This window comes from Podarcis muralis, chromosome 3, assembly GCF_964188315.1.
Source record: "Podarcis muralis chromosome 3, rPodMur119.hap1.1, whole genome shotgun sequence".
NCBI lineage: Eukaryota > Metazoa > Chordata > Lepidosauria > Squamata > Lacertidae > Podarcis > Podarcis muralis.
In genome coordinates, this window is record NC_135657.1 from 38,563,711 (window position 1) to 38,582,670 (window position 18,960).

General features: G+C 43.1%; 2 protein-coding genes across 7 annotated transcripts in view; one reads left to right on the forward strand and one right to left on the reverse strand.

The window, feature by feature from the left end:
* TMEM63B (transmembrane protein 63B) overlaps nucleotides 1–2,156 on the reverse strand; it is a 73,407-nt gene extending 71,251 nt beyond the window's left edge. For 2 of the 4 annotated variants that reach the window (XM_028724352.2, XM_077925664.1), the window contains exon 1: nucleotides 1,947–2,153. The gene's annotated coding sequence lies outside the window, so the exon portion shown is untranslated. Of the gene's footprint in view, nucleotides 1–1,643; nucleotides 1,706–1,946 lie in introns of those variants that run through there. The other 2 variants (XM_077925666.1, XM_077925665.1) reach the window with 2 other exon arrangements.
* Nucleotides 1,609–17,310, forward strand: MRPL14 (mitochondrial ribosomal protein L14). 3 transcript variants are annotated; one of them, XM_028724354.2, is made up of 3 exons: nucleotides 1,609–1,743; nucleotides 10,707–10,802; nucleotides 16,746–17,310. In XM_028724354.2, exons 2-3 carry the CDS (start codon nucleotides 10,729–10,731, stop codon nucleotides 17,107–17,109), a joined length of 438 nt encoding a protein of 145 aa, XP_028580187.1. In that variant the 5' UTR covers nucleotides 1,609–1,743; nucleotides 10,707–10,728; the 3' UTR covers nucleotides 17,110–17,310. The 3 variants fall into 3 exon arrangements, with proteins under 3 accessions (XP_028580187.1, XP_028580189.1, XP_028580188.1); XM_028724356.2 differs by lacking the exon at nucleotides 1,609–1,743 and adding an exon at nucleotides 2,229–2,336; XM_028724355.2 differs by lacking the exon at nucleotides 1,609–1,743 and adding an exon at nucleotides 2,262–2,359.
* The last annotated feature ends 1,650 nt before the right edge of the window (nucleotides 17,311–18,960 follow it).

Consider the following 18,960-nt stretch of genomic DNA (forward strand, 5'->3'; position numbering starts at 1 on the left):
GTTGACACATTGAGCTCCAGTAACACCCACACTAGCTGACCCTGACTCAGAATGAGGCACTGTCATTAGGGTGGTGGAAATGGGGTTTTTGTATAATAACAACAATAATAGCAATAGGAAGATTCACTTCTCAGTCTCTTCCTTCCAATACACCTCCCTTTGCATTCAAGCCAACTTTTTTATTTAAAATGAGGTGGGAGGGGGAATAAGAGGCAGGAGAATTAAGTTGATATAGCAGCAGTTATTAATCTATTTTATATTAAACCTCATTTGCATACACCTGTGGTTTAGACTTAGAATGGCTTGTAGCCTCCAGATGTTGCAAAGATGGTAACCACTGAAGTGCTATAATTGTGTCACATGAGAAGGTCTGGGGAAAGTTGTCCATCCTGCTTCCCTGCCATCCGTCATAGAAATAGACCACAATGCTTCCTTTAGCCCAGGGATGGGGAACCTGTGGCCCTCCAGATGTTGCAGGATTCCAACTCCCATCCGTGCCAGCTAGCATGGCCAATGGTAAGAGATGGTCGGATTGCAGCCCAGTAACATCTGGACATCACAGGCAAAAGAAAGGTCTTTTGACTGCCTGGCTGCTCTCAGTTATCTTTGGGACTAGATCAAAGGAAAATCCCTGGAGGAGGCACAGTGCAATGGCAGGGTAGCATGGGAACAGCGAGGCAGGATAGGACATGGATTTGGTTTTGCACCCGCCTCCTTTTGGGCCTGGTTTCCCTGAGCATTTGGTGCTTTTCTTTTCCTTTTCTTTTTTAAAGCAGCCTCCCTCAACCTGGGGCCGGTCAGATGTTTTGGACTACAACTCCCATCAACCATCACGTTGGGAGGAAAGCTGTTCTGAAGGCAGCAGGGGAATCTCCAGAGCAAAAGCAGCACGAAAGAGAGAACTTAAAAGACACCACTCCTTACACACACACACATCTGGGAATAAGTCCCGTGAGTGGGGCTTAACTCCGTCTATAGGATACCGCACTGTTAAGTCCCTTAAATGGCTTTCTCGGTTTTCCCTTCCCTACCGCACCTGACGCGGAAGGAAGGAAGGAAGGAAGGAAGGAAGGAAGGAAGGAAGGAAGGAAGGAAGGAAGGAAGGAAGGGGGGGGGGAATTGACTGCAGCATCGCGGACCAACATCATCATCAGCACCACCATCGCGATCACACCACCAAGAGGGGAGACAGCAACAAAGAAACACGCAGCCTGCGCCCCCACACCCCGTCCCTCCTTTCTCGCCACCCTGCCCAATGCACACAAAGCCTGATCGGGTCTTTAAAACACACACACACACCCCCCAGCGAGATGGCCGCTTTGTCTGACGGCGAAGAAAAAGCATCTTGCCCTCCTTTCTTCCCTTCTTTGACATTGTGCGGGAGAATCTAGAGAACTGCGACGAAACGCAGCAGCTGGACCAGTTTCGAGAGGAGGGGCGCGCGCGGGATCGGCGGACGACTGTCATTGTGTCTGGGTGGGCAGCGGGGAGGGGGGGAGGGGAGGTTTTTTTTCTGGGAGGCGGAGGGAGGAGGGGAGCCTGCCAAGCGCCCTCCCCCCGAACCTGCCGCAGGGCTCTGCAAAAGGGACACACGCCCAGCGAGCGGCAGACCTTGCCCGGCACCCTCTCGCCACCTCGCCTACCTTGGGCTCCGCTGCCATTGTTCCACCTCGAGGCAAGAGGGAGCAACGCAGCGCTCGCCCGCTCGCTCTCTCGCGAGTAAACAGATACCGCACTGGCAAGGTAGGTGGGAGGGAAAAGAAGGCGCCACCGGGAGCCGTCTCGCTCCGCCAAGGGGATGGCCAAGCCGTCCCGGGCGCCCTTGGAAACGGGGCTCCGGAGCTGTTATTACTGCAGCCCGGCAGGAAAGAGAAGGAGGCGAGGAGGGAGCGCAGGAGCATTGCCAAGCACAGGCAGCAGCAGCAGCCTCTTCCCCGGCGACTTACCTCACTTGTCAAAGGCAGAGCGGCTCCTCCGGGCTTTCTGCTCCCTCGCCCTCTCAGCGCGGGGCTCCCGCTGACGCCCCTCCGCCGAGGAAAAGGCGCCCCAACCTCCCCTCTCCTCCTGGACTCGCGCCTCCCAGCTCCGGCTTCTCGGCTTCGGGAATAAGCGAGGGGGGAGGGAGGGAGCCGCGCAGGGAGGCGTGGCCTTTCGCCCGGCGCAGGCAGGAGACCGGGGAAAAGGGCGGGCGGAGACAGCCAGGAGTCTCCCCTCCCTCCACCCGCCTCGCGCTGTGCGCACGCGCGCCCTCCCGGGTTTCTTGCCGGGCCCTGCCATGCGCGGCTGTGCTGCTTTGCGCCTGCGTGTTTGGAAGGGAGCCTGGGCCCGAGGAGGCTGTGAGTTTGAAGGGTGCTCGTGTGTGCGTCTTTCTTTGCCCTCCGGGGTCCTTCGGGTGCTCTGCGGCGCCCTACAGCGCGGGAGTGGGAGGGGAGCCAGCGGCGGGGACGGGGCTCGCTTTTGCTTGCAGGGAAGAGGCTCCTAGGCCAGACCAGCCGCATTCTCAACCTGTGCAGGCTTCTTCGGACGAAGGTCCCGGGGACTTCCGTGCATAGCAAACGGGGCTGCACGGTCCCGCGCGTGCATTCTCGATAAATGCATTTGGGGTTGCATAATAGATAAATGGGGTAGATAAATGTATTTGGGATTGCAGCCTTGATCCGAAAGAGCGCATGCCCTATGGAGCCGGTTCCCTTCGGGATGCCCGAAAAGCTCTTCCCCCTCCTAAGGCAGGATCATACTTTGTTCACAAATCAGGGCCTCTGTTTTCAGTAGGATTTACTGCCGTGTAGGTGGATTTGGGATATCACGCTTTGCCATCATAAGGGCATTAGCAGCAGGATCCTCTGCTCATTTAACTGCGCGGGAAGTGTTTCCAGCTAGCACTGCCGTAGGCAATGCAGACTTATAAGTAATAAGACAGCCCCCATTTTAAATGAGTTACAAGCCCAGTCCTGGGCATGTTTACACTTGAGTTAAGCGGCACTTACTTTTTAGTTTGCATGCTTGGCATTGCTACTTTATTTGAGAGTAAAGTGCACACTTTTCTTGGGATTATGCCTGGTTGTATTTATTTCTGAGATGTAAACAATCAGGCAGAGCAACCTCCTTGGATCCAAAAGGATCTCGCATATGAGCATGGGTGTTTACAACTACTTATTTGCACATTGTTTTTAATTTGTAAGGTGATGTGCTTTTTAAATTTACCCTACCCTTCTTCAAAGGAGCTCAGGGTGGCATTCATGTCCGACCTGTTTCCCTTCCCATTTTAGCCTCAACCCTGGGAAGTAGGTTACGGTAACAGATAGTGACTGGCCTGACACTGTAACAACTACTGTACCCCACACTTTAAACAAAGCCACATAGCACTTCCAAAGTAAAGATCAGATTTGAACCCAGGATTCAGCTCTTTCTGTGCTGGGTAATGATTAAGACTGTGGCTTGAGGCCTCAGTTTGACTTAGAGTTCTTTTGCAGCATACTTGTTGCCCTACCTTGATCTTTGTTCAGTACATATTAATGACTGTTGGAGACTTCCGTCTTGCTCGTTTATTGCTACATTTGTCTCCAGTATCTACTGTCAGAAACTTGTTGCTCTGTGCATGTGTGTCTTCTTTCAATATTTTGGGACCAGTTTCTTAAATACAAAATCCCTGGTCAAATCTGATCTTTGAAATCATCACATTAATAGTGCTTGGGACTACACTACAATGTGCTTTGGGTCAATTAAAAGTGTGCTCCCAATTAACTTGGCATCAGTTTTTTTTTTAAAAAAAACTTTTTTTAAAAAAATGCAAGTATTTTCAAATCCATAGGTGGCAGGTGCATTTATACGTCTTTCCACTTTTCCTCTTCTCACACAGGGGGAAATGTCTTTAGAGATGGTACCTGCTGTAACGTGAGCACGCATAATCTAAAAACAAAGGGAGAATGCTCTTTTCCCTTCAAAACTGTATCAACAGCACATTTACAATTCACTAACATTTCTTTAATCAAATGATAACCCCTTATATAATTATAGGACAAGGGAGCCTGCATTAAGGACTTAAAATGAAGTTTGGATTTTGAGACTTAGACTTCATGTTTGTGCAACAATCACATCTTGCTACATTTCTGCTAACAATAAACTGGAGGCTGAGTGTGTTGCAACTTTATAATTGAAACTGGAGGCTGCTAAGTTAAGGTTCATTCTGTTTGTAGACTTGTCTCCCTCAGTCATTGGCCAAAATTGCAACCAGAACTTCAATAGATTAAAGTTAAAGTTATTGATACTCTGATCCTGATTCCATTTACAATGCAAGTTAGTGGATTGTAGATTGTTGTGCAAAAGAACCTGATAATGAGCTTTGTGGAAGCTACAGAGGTAGTGTAACACATTGCAGTGCATGTGGCCATTGTTTACATTTGATACCTTTTGGTCATGTTCTTACTCCAAAAATTGCTCTTTTCTTTGGTTTGAAATCAGGAGTGTACACAATTCACTAAATATAATTCTAGTTGCTGCAGTAAAAATGCTACTTTAGAATCAGATTTGCCAAATAAACATGTCTAAATTAGGGTTGCCATATTTCAAACAGTGAAAATCTGAACAGAAAAGTTGTTCAGCTTTTTTTTTAGCAAGATTGTTGAGCTTTCTTTAGTTTTGGCCAAAGTTCATGAGCTTTTTAGGTGAAATTGCAAAAAGGAAAATGCTGGCTTTGAGCTTTTTTTTTTTTTTTTTTTGAAAACAGCACTGTTGACAAGGGCTGCCATACGTCCGAAATTTTTCCAATTTCTGCCTGGACACTGCTGCCGACTGCAGTATTCTGGATATGTCTGGGGAAATCCAAATGTATGGCAACCCTATCTAAACTAAGGCAGCACAGTCCAGTGCATGCTTATTTGGTGTGCAAGTATAACTTAGTGGGATTCAATTCCAAGGAAACATCCATAGGAACAGACTGCTCAGGACACCAAAGCTGAATCAGCCGGTCTGTGGAAATGGTACAGATCTGGGTAATTGCAAAATGGAAGGGATCCAACTTGTTCTATAGATTTGTCATGTTGAAGAAAAAGGTCTGTTTCCTGAGAAGGGGACATCTGGAGTTACAGGCAGGATAAAGTGAAACAATGTATTTGAACAGCCATGGGAAAACTGTTACCTTATTCCATTTGCTATCTCTCCCCCCCACCCCCCCGCCTCCCAACTCCAATGTTGTGGATCCTGGAACTCTTTATGAGAAAGTTGTTTGCGAGAGGGGAATAGTAACTGGCTACATGCTAAGTGAAAAGGTGAGGTTGCGTTTTAAAAAGCCAGTTTGTGCACTATTATCTGCACTCACGTGAGGCATTTACTTGACCCACATTACATGAGAAGGAAGGTGCTTGAGTGCAGTCAAGGTTTCTCCATAAATGGGAATCCACCCCAATTATAGATAAAGATCTACAATCTCTTGCAAGCTGCATTTTCTGTGTTCAGTTGCACGTGTATCTGCACTATTCACTAAGAGGGCTTGAAAATGTTGCCTTTTTTCTGCTTCCAAACTGGCTTAGCCAATCATGATGGGGGTGTTCTGGGGCCTGGGATGGAGCTGGGTTGTAGCTTTTTTCTAGGGTGTAGGCTCCTATTGAGCAGTTGGAGTTTATCAGCATGGATATATCTGTAAGGATGTTGCTTAGGGTGGCCCTGGAGATGTGAAAGGTGAGGCTATAGGCCTGCTGGGTTACCCTAACGCTGAGCAACAATATAATACCATACAGCAGGCATGGCCAAACTCGGCCCTCCTGATGTTTTGGGACTACAACTCCCATCATCCCTAGCTAACAGGATCAGTGGTCAGGGATGATGGGAATTGTAGTCCCAAAACATCAGGAGGGCCGAGTTTGGCCATGCCTGCCATACAGCTTCTTTGATGCTTATATTCCTTCTCACAGAGCTTGAAAAGCACCTTGCTACTCAAGAGTAGTGAAGTGCTTTTTTGACCCTTAACTAAAAGTAGGTTTGCACAATACTTCACATTTCTAAGTGCCACATCATATTTCTGGGAGCAAGACATCAAATATGAACGTGCTTGGGCTGCTGAAACGTCCAGATTCTTAGGCAATTGCATGCTTCGTTTTTTCCAAGCAGGTTACATTATTTTCTGGCCGGCGTCAGCAGTAGACCCAACAGATAAGAAAAGGTGTGTTTGTGCAGGTGTTTTTCAGGCCACCCTGTATTAGGTGTTCTACTGTTCTGCTAATTGGAATGTAACTTTCTGGAATTGTTCTAGATTTGCTTGTGTGGCAGAACAGGAATAAAATACTTTTACGGAGTTGGGTATGGGTGGTGATTTTTAATAAGGCACTTAATGTTTTGGTGCACAAATACTGACTTATGATGACTAAAATTTCCTCTGTTCCTTATGACTATATGCTAGGAAGCTACATCATTGAGATAGTAAGCCTGTGTCAGACTGCAGGTTACACAATTGAATGTTCTTCCGCCCTAAAAGTTACCTGCACATATATTGGTCCCAGTGTCTCAGACTCCTCTCTTGAGAGGGTTAGTTCAGGCCCAGAGTTCTGCCATGTATCCACATCTGTGAAGACAATTGTAAAGAATTCATCCAGCTGCTCTGCAATTCCCCCTTCCTCCTTTAGCATACCCTTGTCATCCAAAGTCCAGTTGTTTCCTTAAGTGATGGTCTGCTGCTAATTTCAGATTTTGTTGTTGTGGTTTGCCATGTTTTTAGCAATGGGATCCTCAGATTCTTTTTGTACCCCTTATTGCCTGCTTGTGTTTCCTTTGCCAAAGTTTGTGTTACTTTTTGTTCTCATTTGGAGGAGAACATTTTCTGAAGGAAGCCTCCTTCCAGTAATTTCCTTGAATTGCTTGTTAACTATGCAAGCATCCTCTTGCCTCTGCTGGTGCTTTCCTGATCTGTGACATGCATTCCAGTTGAGCGCCTGTGTTTTTAAATACGGTAACTCCCAAGCATTTTGCAGATATTTGATCCTCTTGACTTTGCCTTTCAACTTCATTTTTACCAATCCCCTAATATTTGGGAAGTTGCCTCTTTTGAAGTCAAATGCATCTGTTGGAATTTCTTGGCAATTGTCCATTTACACATAAATTGAATTTGATAGCACTATGATCAGCCTTCTGATTCAAATTGATTCAACAATACCTACATCTTGCACCAGTTTGTTGGAACCACTTAAAGTTAAGTCCAGGGCTAACCCCTCTGGTTGGTTTTGTGACCAAACTGTTCTAGGGCACAGTTATGTAGTGCACAATCATGTTAGGTATTAAGAAATTTTAATTATTTGCACTACTGAATAATGCATATACCAAATGTATGGGAAGGTAATTGAAGTCACCCATTACTACAGCACTTCCTCTTTGGGATGCCTTTTATATTTCATTCTCTGTTATGGTCAGGAGGAAACTAAATTATTCTTTGGGTTTGGTATCACCACCTATAAATATTCTGTGGAGGAATCTGGCCCTTTGAAGAGTTCCTGCTTGTTGAGTTCTATGTCCTCTTTGAAGTGCAGAGTGACACTGCCTTCATTATGTCCTTTCGTGGCCTTTCTATAGACTTTGTATCCAGTGATAATGACGCTCCACTGGTTTCCTCCATTTCACCAGGTTTTCTTTATTCCCACTGTATGTATGCTCTCCTCTGAGACCAAGTGCTCTTGCTTCTCTGTCTTGCCTTAGTCATCTAGCATTGCTATACAAACACTTACCGTATACACAGCATTTCTTTCCAAGTGTCTTTGGCACTTGCATTTAACCTATGGTGCTTTGGTTTCTCTGAATAACTATCATGGGCTCCAGCAATCTCAGTGCCTAGCTCTGCCCTCTTCCCATTTGAATTATAATAAACATGTCCCTCCCTCATCCCTGGGGGATGATTTGTTCAGAACTGGATGCTCCTCAGCTTCTGTTGGCTTCCCCCCAACAATCACTTTAAAAGCTGCTCTGCCATCTTTTTTATTTCAAGCATCAGCAATCTGGTTCCTTCCCAGTTCAAGAGGAGCCCTGTCCCTTTTGATCAGGCCAAGCTTGTCCCAAAATATTCTCAGTGACTAACGAAGCCAAACTCCAAACAAATCCAAAACTGCCAGTACCACCATCTTATTCATGCACTGAGGCTACACAGCTACACCTGTCTAGGTAGCCCTGCAAGTGGAACTGGTAGCATTTTGTAGAAAGCTGCTTTGAAGGCCCCAGCTTTCAAACTCTTCCCTAGCAACCTATATTTTGCTTCCAGGGACACATAACTACATATCTTCACATCCTTGATACCTATACAGACCCCAAGTGCTGATTCCTCCCTAGCACTAGATGGGCTGTTTTTTAGAGTTCAGCTGGAGAGGACATGGTGTGGAAAACCTGCTGGTGAAACCTAATGGTCAAGGGAATGGTTAAGGCCTTTCATTTTCCCTGCAGATACCCTTCTCCTAAATTTATCATACGTGAGAAACACATTATTGGAAATTTTGAGCATTCCTCTTAACACTTATAACTTTCCTTACCTAATTAATAGTTTTCTTCATTCTTTTATACCAGGCATGTCCATCTTTCAAGAGACTGAGATCTACTCCCACTATAAAAAAAAACTGGCAGTGATCTACCAAAGTTGTTGAGCTTTTTGGAGAGATCCAAAGTTTTTGTGCTTCCAGAGGATTGATTACCTAGTAAGGTGATCATGATCTATGGAAATTACATCTCCAATAAATTCCATGCCCCCCCCCCCCCGCGATCTACCAGTTGGACATCCCTGTTTTATACTAATTATTTTCCATCTTTTTATACAACTTATTCTGAATTCAAACTGGATTTCGGTCCAAATAAAAAGACAGAGGGGAATGAGACAAAATAATAGCTTCTTGCTTCAAAGTATTCAGAGGAGCTTACTCATTTTTGAAACATAAGTGATGACCAGAGATCAAGCATGGAAATTGTGGCATAAATTGGGAAAGTGTGGGTTGTATTCAGCTGAGTTTTACTCATAGGAGACCCCTTGAAATCAATGGACTTAACTTAGTGATATCCATTAATACCGGTGAGTAGAATTTAGTTGAATACCACCCTGTTTGTGTGTGGTTGCCATTTACAGGAGCCACATCTGTAGTTAGTGGTGTGAATATTCTCCTGTCAGACACCGCTTTTCACATTTAGCAGTTATTTTTGATCAGTGGGTTTGAAGAAAAGGAGTGAAATGTCAGCATCTGCCTCAAAACCAGCGTGTCGTGAATGATTGAGCTGTGAGAAGAATACAAATCACAAGCAAGGATACATTTTCCTTGCCTGTCTTGGGTATCTCACACTTGCCCCTATGTGCCAGTTGGAGAAGACTGTCTTTAGGACTCTGTAGAGGGGAGTTGTTGTGGCAAGAGATCACTGGGGGACAAGTGGGTGAAAGAAAATGTCTTTTTTCCAAGCATATCATTGGAATGTAGATAATTGTGGTGCTTCAGAAGTTAAGAAGAACGAACATTTTAATGCATTCGCCTCCTTTAGTGCTTAGTGCTCTAGCAGTGTGGTTACTGCTGCTACTCTGTGTGCCAGAAGTGCTTTCTCTTCTCCCATGTGGGTCACTTGAACCTGAAAAGTAGCAGAGAATCTTGCGTTGTAGCAACTTTTGCTATGTTACATCTTTGTAATTAGGAAAATAATTATCCAAAGTGAAAATTCTATGTCATACAAGTGCCTGAAGTAAAAGTTAAGAGTGACTGTGATACACCTTTTAACTTGGGTAAAGCAAAGTGAAGGCACTGCAAGCTTAGTGGACTGTATTCATAAAAGATCATATATGTCAGAGGAGATAACCTAAGGACAGACCATTTTGGGAATTTTTATGATTCCCATTCTAGAAATATGACTGGCTGGCAGGGGTGCCAACTTGAATAAAATTTTGGAGGAGGGGCAATTAAGCCTCGCCTTGCATAATTGATCACAAGACACAGTACATGGACGCCATTTGAATAGCAATGCCCATCAACTGGGTGGGCAGCCCCCTCAAATATTATTTTTGGGGGAAGGCCCCTTGGCCCCTAGGAGTAGGCTCTATGCTGGCTGGTGACTGATTTTAAGATTATATTCCCATTGAATTTTAAGACTCCTTTCTGATTAAAACCAAATAAAAATTCCAAATAGTATACAAATAAAACATAAAAACTTAATTCTCATATACTTTTTAAAACCCTGTCCCCCAAACTTGTTTAAAATGTTTGTGCTAGCTTCCCTTAAAACGTGGCAGCAAATAAATTAGTATATCTTTTGATGCTTTTAGTATTTTAAAAATGAATTTATTGTGACTGCCAAATGGTTCCGTTGTATAGCTTAATAAGAGTTGTGGGCTTTTGCGCTCTCCATGCACAGATATTCTTAAAATGCCAGTGACTGTAAAAACTGACAGCTGTTAGGGTAGGAGGATGCTTGTACAGAGAGGATCTATGCCCTTGAAGAAGAAAGCTGCACTGCAGTGCTTTTTTATTATTTAAATACAGTACCATTGTGTTACATGTAACTGAGTTGCATTGACTTGGATCTGAGGAGGGAATGTTGCTGCGCTTTGTTAACAATACAATGCATGCTTTTGAGGGCTTTCGGGGACACTGCAACAGAATATCCTCCCCCCGAATGTATCCCATGGAATTGATAGTGTGATTTATGTTTATCAAAATTGTAACCATCAATAGTAGTATATTATTAGTAATCTTTTGTTTCTTGTCCAGGTTTTTTAAAACCAGAATCCTGATGGCGCTCTGGAAAAAGTGCCCAGAGCTTTTTCTAGCCCAAATAAACAGAGCAACAAATCAGCGAAATTTCAGGTATGTGTTCCAATACAGATAATGGCTTTTTACTCTGGAGTATATTTACAGGCACATGAATCAGATGAAGCAAACCTAGTGTTCATTTGTCAGACTCCTCCCTATTTTCTATATAAGCAAAATTACAAGATTACATTGGGCATGGTTTACTGTACAGGTCTGTATTTCATGAATTTATCCTTTTGATAAGAATACTGCAGGTTTGTTCCAGTGGTTAAAATCATTTAAAATCCCACCTCATTTGAAAATCTTTATACTTACATATGCCACCTCCTGTCCTAATATGATTTGTTAACTTTGCCGTTCCCATATAATTCTAGTCTGTGGTTCTATATTTACCTGAGCGTAAGTCCCATTGAACTCTGTGGGGTTTTCTTCTGAGTAGGTGTCTCTAGCATTGTCCTTTAATAATTTAGTCGGGGCCTCAACAGATTTCACTTGGAGGTTATTTCTTTCTAGTCTTAACTCATAAATTCATTCAACAATGCCCCTTTGCAAATCTCAATTTGTTTAGCTTAGCAAGTAGTTGATAATTTTGAGTCTAGTTCATTCAAGACATCCCTCCAATACCTTGAAGTTTTATAATAATGCAGTGGTTTTAAAGTGCAATTGAATGTGTGTGTGTGTTGTTGTTGGTTTTTTAAAAAAATAATGGTTTTCTGCACTGCTCAAAGAAGAAAATGCCACTGTGTTAAAAGCTAGAAAACAGCAAGTAGTATTCACAGTGGTAGGATGCTATATGAAGTCTTTCACTGACTTAAATTTGCTGTAGTCTTACTGTTGTCTCAAGCTATGGTCTGAAGGCACATGGGGGCTTTGGGTCTGGCCAGTGCTTGGATGGGAGACCACTTGGGAACTGCATGCATATTGTATTGGGTTCTATGGTGAAGGAAAATGTGATATAAATAACATTTTTAAAAACAAAAGAAGTCTCCACCCCTTCCAACCACTGTGGTAGTTGTGGCAGTGTCTCCTTGTGTATTTTAGAGCTAGGAGAGGCAGTTTCTGAGCACCATGCAGGTCTTCCTAGACCATAGAAGGAGAATTGCCACAGCTTGCGGTGCTGTGAGTTGCTTTCTTAAAGGCAGTGGCTGCCTACATAAGGAAATGTGGCTAAACCCTCCTTTGTGCCATTGTAGCTAATGAGATTCCTAATAACAGTATATAATGTGTTGCTGACTTTTTAATAAGCACTAGCCCTATTTCTCTGCCTTGAAAATTACATGGCAGCTTGACGTCCTAGAAATTTTCGTAGGATTGAGAGACACTGATGGTATGATTCTGGGTCTCGGGCTTCTGTTAAAGGGCAGTTGTTGTTTTTAAAATCACTTTCAATGTATGTATTACTTTTCCTGACGTTTTATTTAGACTCACAGAATTGTAGAGTTGGAAGGTATCTCCAAGGGCCATCTAGTCCAATCCTTTTCAGTGCAGGAATCTCAACACAGAGTCTTCCATTCAATTTGAAACCGTACCAGACCCTGCTTAGCTTTGCCAATGTGCTAGAAGTTTTATTGCTGCACCACTGCAATGAAAACAACAACAACAATTTATTATTTGTACCCCCGCCTATCTGGCTGGGTTTCCCCAGCCACTCTGGGCGGCTTCCAACAAAGATTAAAAATACGTTAAAACATCACTCATTAAAAACTTCCCTAAACAGGGCTGCCTTCAGGTGTCTTCAAAACATCAGTTGTTTATCTCTTTGACATCTGATGGGAGGGCGTTCCACAGGGCAGACACCACTACTGAGAAGGCCCTCTGTTAGAGTCAAACATTAACAATAAAACAATAATTTTAAAGTACCGTATTTTTCAGTCTATAAGACGCCCCCATTTTTAAGATTCCCCGTATTTTGGGGGACTCAAATTTAAGAAAATGGGGGGAGATGTATCCGTGTATAAGATGCCCCCTAATTTTTGACATTATTTTTTAGGAAGAAAACCTAGTCTTATACACGTAAAAATACGGTAATAGGGAACAAAAATATGGACTGCAAACATTTTCCATTGTATGAGAATAAGTTCTTGCATATGGCATATTTACCAACCATTGTGAATGTATTTATTTCTGATGTCTGTGAGAAATACATTCTTAGGAGAAAAGAGGTCAAATACCATTGTAGGCATTTATTTTAATTCCTTCTTCAATCCATTTTTAACTAGAGGAGCTATAACTTTGTGGTTTCATCTTATTGAAGCACAGGAAAACCATTCCCACAGGTGGGATCCTTAAAGATTTTATTGTGTGGTGAACCTGGAGTTGTGCCACTTCCTGCTACTGAATTGCAGGCCAAGGAGCTGGAGAGCAGAAACTTCCAGCAAAGCTAGAGATAGTGATGGGAAAAGAGGTGACGGCTGTTTATAGCAACTCAGAGAATAAAAAAGCACTGTAATATCCTTTTCCCTGCAAAATTTCTCCTTTAGAAGCAGTAGGCTGAAAAATAAAAGTCTTCCAAATACAAATATGAGCTGTTCATTGTGTTTTTGTGACCCTGTGCAGTTACATACATGTAAGACAATGGAAATCAATGACACCTGTGAAGACAGTCTTATTTTACCTGCAGAACTACCTGGGATAGATAAGGGTTAAATCTGTTTCTTCCCCTCCCTTGCCATATTCTTCTCCTGTTGTAGGCAGGTTCTATTCTTGGCATCTTCCCTTAAAAGGCTTTTAAGTAGCAGAGCAAGGAAAGATCCCTGCCTCAGACCTTGTCAAGCCATCGGTGTTTGAAGTCGTAGACATGGGGCTGCTTGGATTAAATGGTCTGACGCAATATTTCATTCTTTGTATGTTCACAAAAATGTTCCTAAGTTCAGATGGGTACAGGTATGTGCCCCCCCCCTTCAGTATTTAATGTGCTACTCTTTGTGGGGAATATTTCTGCCAACTCCTTCATGTTCAAGAGGGAACAAAGACCCTTGACTTTTGTGGTTCATTGTATAATGAATGCTTTGTGGTATAAGAGAGTTCCCAAGAGAGAAACTGGCTGTTCATGAATTTCTCGAGTGGGCATTGTAAACAAAAAGTGGGAACTGCTTTGAGGCCCTAGTTTGGCACTGAGGTTGGGCAGGTTTCCCTTGCAGATCTCAATGTGTACAGGTGCACATTTCCTTAGATGCTGTGCATAGTAAGTTTCTGTCCCACAGGCCAGTACACTTTCTGGAACCGTCTTCAAATGTGTTACTCTTCATTCATATGCACCAATTAATTGTTGTTTAGTCGTGTCTGACTCTTTGTGACCCCATGGACCAGAGCACACCAGGCACTCCTGTCTTCCATTGCCTCCTGCAGTTTGGTCAAACTCATGTTCATAGCTTCAAGAACACTGTCCAACCATCTCGTCCTCTGTCGTCCCCTTCTCCCTGTGCCCTCAATTTTTCCCAACATCAGGGTCTTTTCCAGGGAGTCTTCTCTTCTCATGAGGTGGCTAAAGTATTGGAGCCTCAGCTTCAGGATCTGTCCTCCCAGTGAGCACTTAGGGCTGATTTCCTTAAGAATGGATAGGTTTGATCATCTTGCAGTCCACGGGACTCTCAAGAGTCTCCTCCAGCACCATAATTCAAAAGCATCAATTCTTTGGCGATCAGCCTTCTTTATGGTCCAGCTCTCACTTCCATACATCACTACTGGGAAAACCATAGTTTTAACTATACAGACCTTTGTTGGCAAGGTGATGTTTCTGCTTTTTAAGATGCTGTCTAGGTTTGTCAAAAATCTGCGGCTGTAGTCTGTCTGGCTTTATGTTGCCATTTTGCATATTTGCCCTCTTCAGATATGCCAGACCTGGAAACATAGGCAACTATTGGTCCCTCTAGCTTAGACGGGCAGTAGTTGCCCAGGATTTCAGAGAGAGGGATTGTTCAACCCTCCTTGGAGAGATTAAGGAACTGAACATAGGTCCCTTGTGTGCAAACCATGTGCTCCTTCACTGAGCTATGTACAAGCTTTTACAGATCAAATAGGTTTGTGCTGCTTTAATTCCTATATCTGGCTTTATATCATGGAGGCAGAAGGATGCAGCAGAAGTCAACAACTTCAGCCAGCCCTTGGGCTCCACTTGGGCTAAGATGGAGACTTATGGGTCCCATGGAATAGGCATGGTGCATGAATGTTGGTGCTTCAAAGCCATCAAGCATTCTCTAGTTGTTTCTCCTTTTGAATGAAGACAGTAATTCACTGATGGCAAAAACTTTATTATTTCCCACACACTGAAAGCTGAAGGGGGGCAGGAGGTGGTTCTAAAATTGAGGTTTTCAAATTTTGCTGCAGTGGTTTTCTCAGCTTGAGTCATAACTCAGATTGAGGATCTAGTCTGTAATTGTTTTTCATCTCAACCTAGAAGCAAGCAGATCTCAAGGAAGGGGTCATGTGTGAGGGTACCACATGCTCTGAGTTGCTAAAGAGGAAATGGGTGTTAAAAATAAACAAATGCCATAGTGGGTTCTCAAGGCCTGTTCTGTTTGAGTCAGCATTCTGGTTTCTTTCACAGTACAATTAAAAGTTATATAGAAACAATTATGTATATAAATACAATTTCTAATCCAACACCAACTGGGTTCCAAAGAGTAGGTGCCACAACACTAAAGGCCCAATTCAGACATCATACAGAATCGACCTCCTGATAAGAAGGCCACCCAGTTCTTTAAAAAAAACTAACAATGACTATTTTTATATAAAGGGTTGTCATAAATGAACTGCTTCTAAGAGATAAAAAATTCATAAATTTACCAGAAGTGGTGGTGATATTGAGAACTGAGATATGGAAATATGTTTTCTGATCAACAAATCTGACATCTCATTTGGATGTGTTCCCTTAATTTGTCTGGTTAATCCCTGTTTTTAATAAAAAATAATTGCTTTTCCTTTCTGAGAAAGTGCTCAGAAGTCACTTATGGATTCTCACCAACCAGACTCCCTTTCTCTAATCCTTTCCTCTTTATTAGACGAGGCAAAAAAGAAGCAAAACTCCAGGAAAACCTGTCAGACTAGTATCTAATTAGCAGAAGTCTCTTGTGAGAAATTAACATTCTAGTAGAGAAGCCAGCTTCAAATCCTTATTAGGTCCCCTAAGTACCAGATACTGTAGTTTAAGAATCCCTTGCTTGCCTTCTGAACAATGTTCGGTCATTTGGTGTATAAATTTTTGTAGCTAAAAAAAAAAAAAAAGTATTTCAGAAAATTATTTGACTGAAGGATCACCCAGCGTGTGTTTTATCTCGCTGTAAAAATAAACAAATAATTGTATGGCTTTACAAATACTGAATGAGTAAACATTACTTGTAATAGTAAGCCATGATGGTAACAGTTCAGGAAGCCTTTGGAGTCTTAACAGTGGAGGCCTATCCATTTTACTTAGAAGTAAGCCTCATGGACTTTAGTGGGACTTGCTTCCAATGAAATATATATAAGCTGGCCTCTCTGTATACAATTCTTTCACAGTTTAGAGGGAAGACAGAAAAACCCACAAGACCAGTTCCTTCCTTATCAGCATCTGGTTTCTGTGAGGAATCAACCTTCACATTGAAATGGGCTCACTCTCCCCCCATCCCAACCCCCTGTTTGTGAGATGGCTTCTTTCTGTTCACCCTAGAACACTTCCCAGAATCCTCTGCAATTCTTATCACACACTAGCAATTCCTTAGTAGATAAGCTGGTGTGGAAAGCTACTTTCTGAAGGGCAAAAGTTTGAAAATATTTGCATTTCTTGGGTTGCTTTATATATAAAAAAGCTGTCCTTTGACCCTCTCATGCTATCCACTGTTGATTTAAATGTACTAAACTGCCTTTGTGGTAGCGTATTTAGAGTTGTTGGCTTTAAACAGCATTTTGAGTGTGAGGGAGGTCATAGTGACGGCACATGTTTCTGAACATGATAGTCCTTGATTGGGACCGCTACCGTTGGTCTGACTTGTTATTGCCTTCGTACTTATCTTTCGGCAGCATCAGCGGCGCGTGCAGTGCAATACAGAAGATGACCCGTGTGCGAGTTGTAGATAACAGCGCCTTGGGAAACACTCCGTACCACCGGCCTCCAAAATGCATCCATGTCTACAACAAGAACGGAGTGGGCAAAGTCGGCGACAAGATCCTTCTGGCTATCAAAGGGGAGAAGAAAAAGGCTCTAATCGTTGGCCACAAGATGCCGGGCCCTCGCATGACTCCCAGGTTTGATTCTAACAACGTGGTGCTCATTGAAGACAACGGGAACCCAGTAGGGACGAGAATCAAAACCCCAATTCCCTCTCTGCTGAGGAAGCGGCAAGAATTCTCAAAAGTGTTGGCCATTGCCCAGAACTTCGTGTGACAAGTAAGCGAACATCCAGTTAAGTAGTACTGTCCCATCCCAGCTGCTTTAAACCCTTCTGAACCTAAATAAAACAAGGGGAAGTTTCACATCAGCATATGGGTTGAAAACACGTCAAGATTTCTTTTTGAAAGCCATATTGTTGCCCTTTTCAGTGACAGTTGCGACATGATATGATTAAAGCTCAAGATTGTTAATCCAGCTTGTTTTGCGTGGCTGATGCCTTGGGGGAGGGCAGGGCGAAGCAGAAGGGTTAGGGAAGGCAGAATATGTGATATGACCCAATTGGAGGAGCAGACTAGCTAATATCCTGTGCTAATCTCCCGATTTGTCCTGTCTGTGTTCTTTCTCTCTTTTTCTTTCTTTCTTAAACCAGAACATTTGTCAATATTGATAAATATTGAGATTGTCCAGGCTCCAACCAGCAAAAACAAAATACATAACTGACTGTCTAACAAAACATTAAGCCAGTAGTTTTGTTCAAGAGCAACAGAAAGGAAATAAGAAAAAAACGAAAACCCCACAAAGGGTGGTATCCAATGCCGTCTGTTGGTTGATGAAAGGAATCCATCAGTGGATTGGGGGAGGGATTTCCAGGGCTCCCCCCTTCTTCAGTCCTTGCCAAATAATTCTAGATTCTGTGAAATACTGAAAGCAGAATCAGTTACGAACAATTAATACATGCAAATGTGGTGTGCACGCTTCTGAGTGACAAAATGGGACTGTGTCAGTGACTTGGCAGGTGGCATTCCATTTTACTTTGTTTCAGTGGATGAAATCCAGAGTAATTTCAGAACACACTGACCTCATGGATTTCAGTGGCATACAAGTGTATGTTTGCAGTTGTCCCCCACCCCCAGTGCCCCAGTGTTGCCTGGCGACAAGTCATTTGATATTTAGTACACCCCATGAACAAAAGTTTGCGGTGGATAACAACATTGAGAACGGAATAAATATTCTCTAGCAGTGGTGAGATTGTGTTATGTCCCCGTGGCTCTTGCATATGTGAAAATTAAAATGCTTGAATGTGAGAAAAATGCTACTAAAAAATAATACCCTGCCTTCAAGATGTGATGCCATTGTGTGAGAACCAAGGATGAAAGATCTGCTTTTTATGTTGCTCCTATGGTGAACATTGAAGATTTCTCCCCTCTTTGTGCCATCTGGTGGTGACTTATGGGATACATATAAATCCACAGCCTGTATGTGTCTGTCAAGCGCAACACCCCTGTATTATATTGCATATGAAAAATGCTCTTTCCCCCCTCCACTCACTATGTATATCAAAGTAAAGCAGGGGCGAAGAACTTTTTTGGCTTGGCAGGCCGAATCTTGTATCTCCCTCCATCCTGCAGATCAACCTTAACAGCAGGGTGGGGTCACTCATCTGACATAGAATTATAGGGTTGGAAAGGACCCTGAGGATCGTATAGTCCAACCCTCTGCAATGCAGGAATATGCAGCTGTCCCTTACGGGGATTGAATCTGCCACCTTTGTGTTATCAGCACCATGCTCTAACTGAGCTATTATCATCATCATTTATTTGTATGCCGCCTTTCCACAAAAAGAGTCATGCTCAACAGCAGCTTACAACAAAGAAAAATGGGAATACATTTCAAAATCAACCATTGCAAGAAAAATTTCATAACATAATAAAACAACATAATAGCGAATATAACAACACACAACCTGCCCCACCCCAGTAACATTTCAGTACTACAAACAAGAGTGTATTAACAACATTACCCTTCCTGTCAATGGCAACAATAACAAGGGAGCTTGATAGTTTCACCTTGGTCCTATCAAGAAAACCCTCTCCCACCCGCTGCAGCAACTTGCAAGACTTCCGA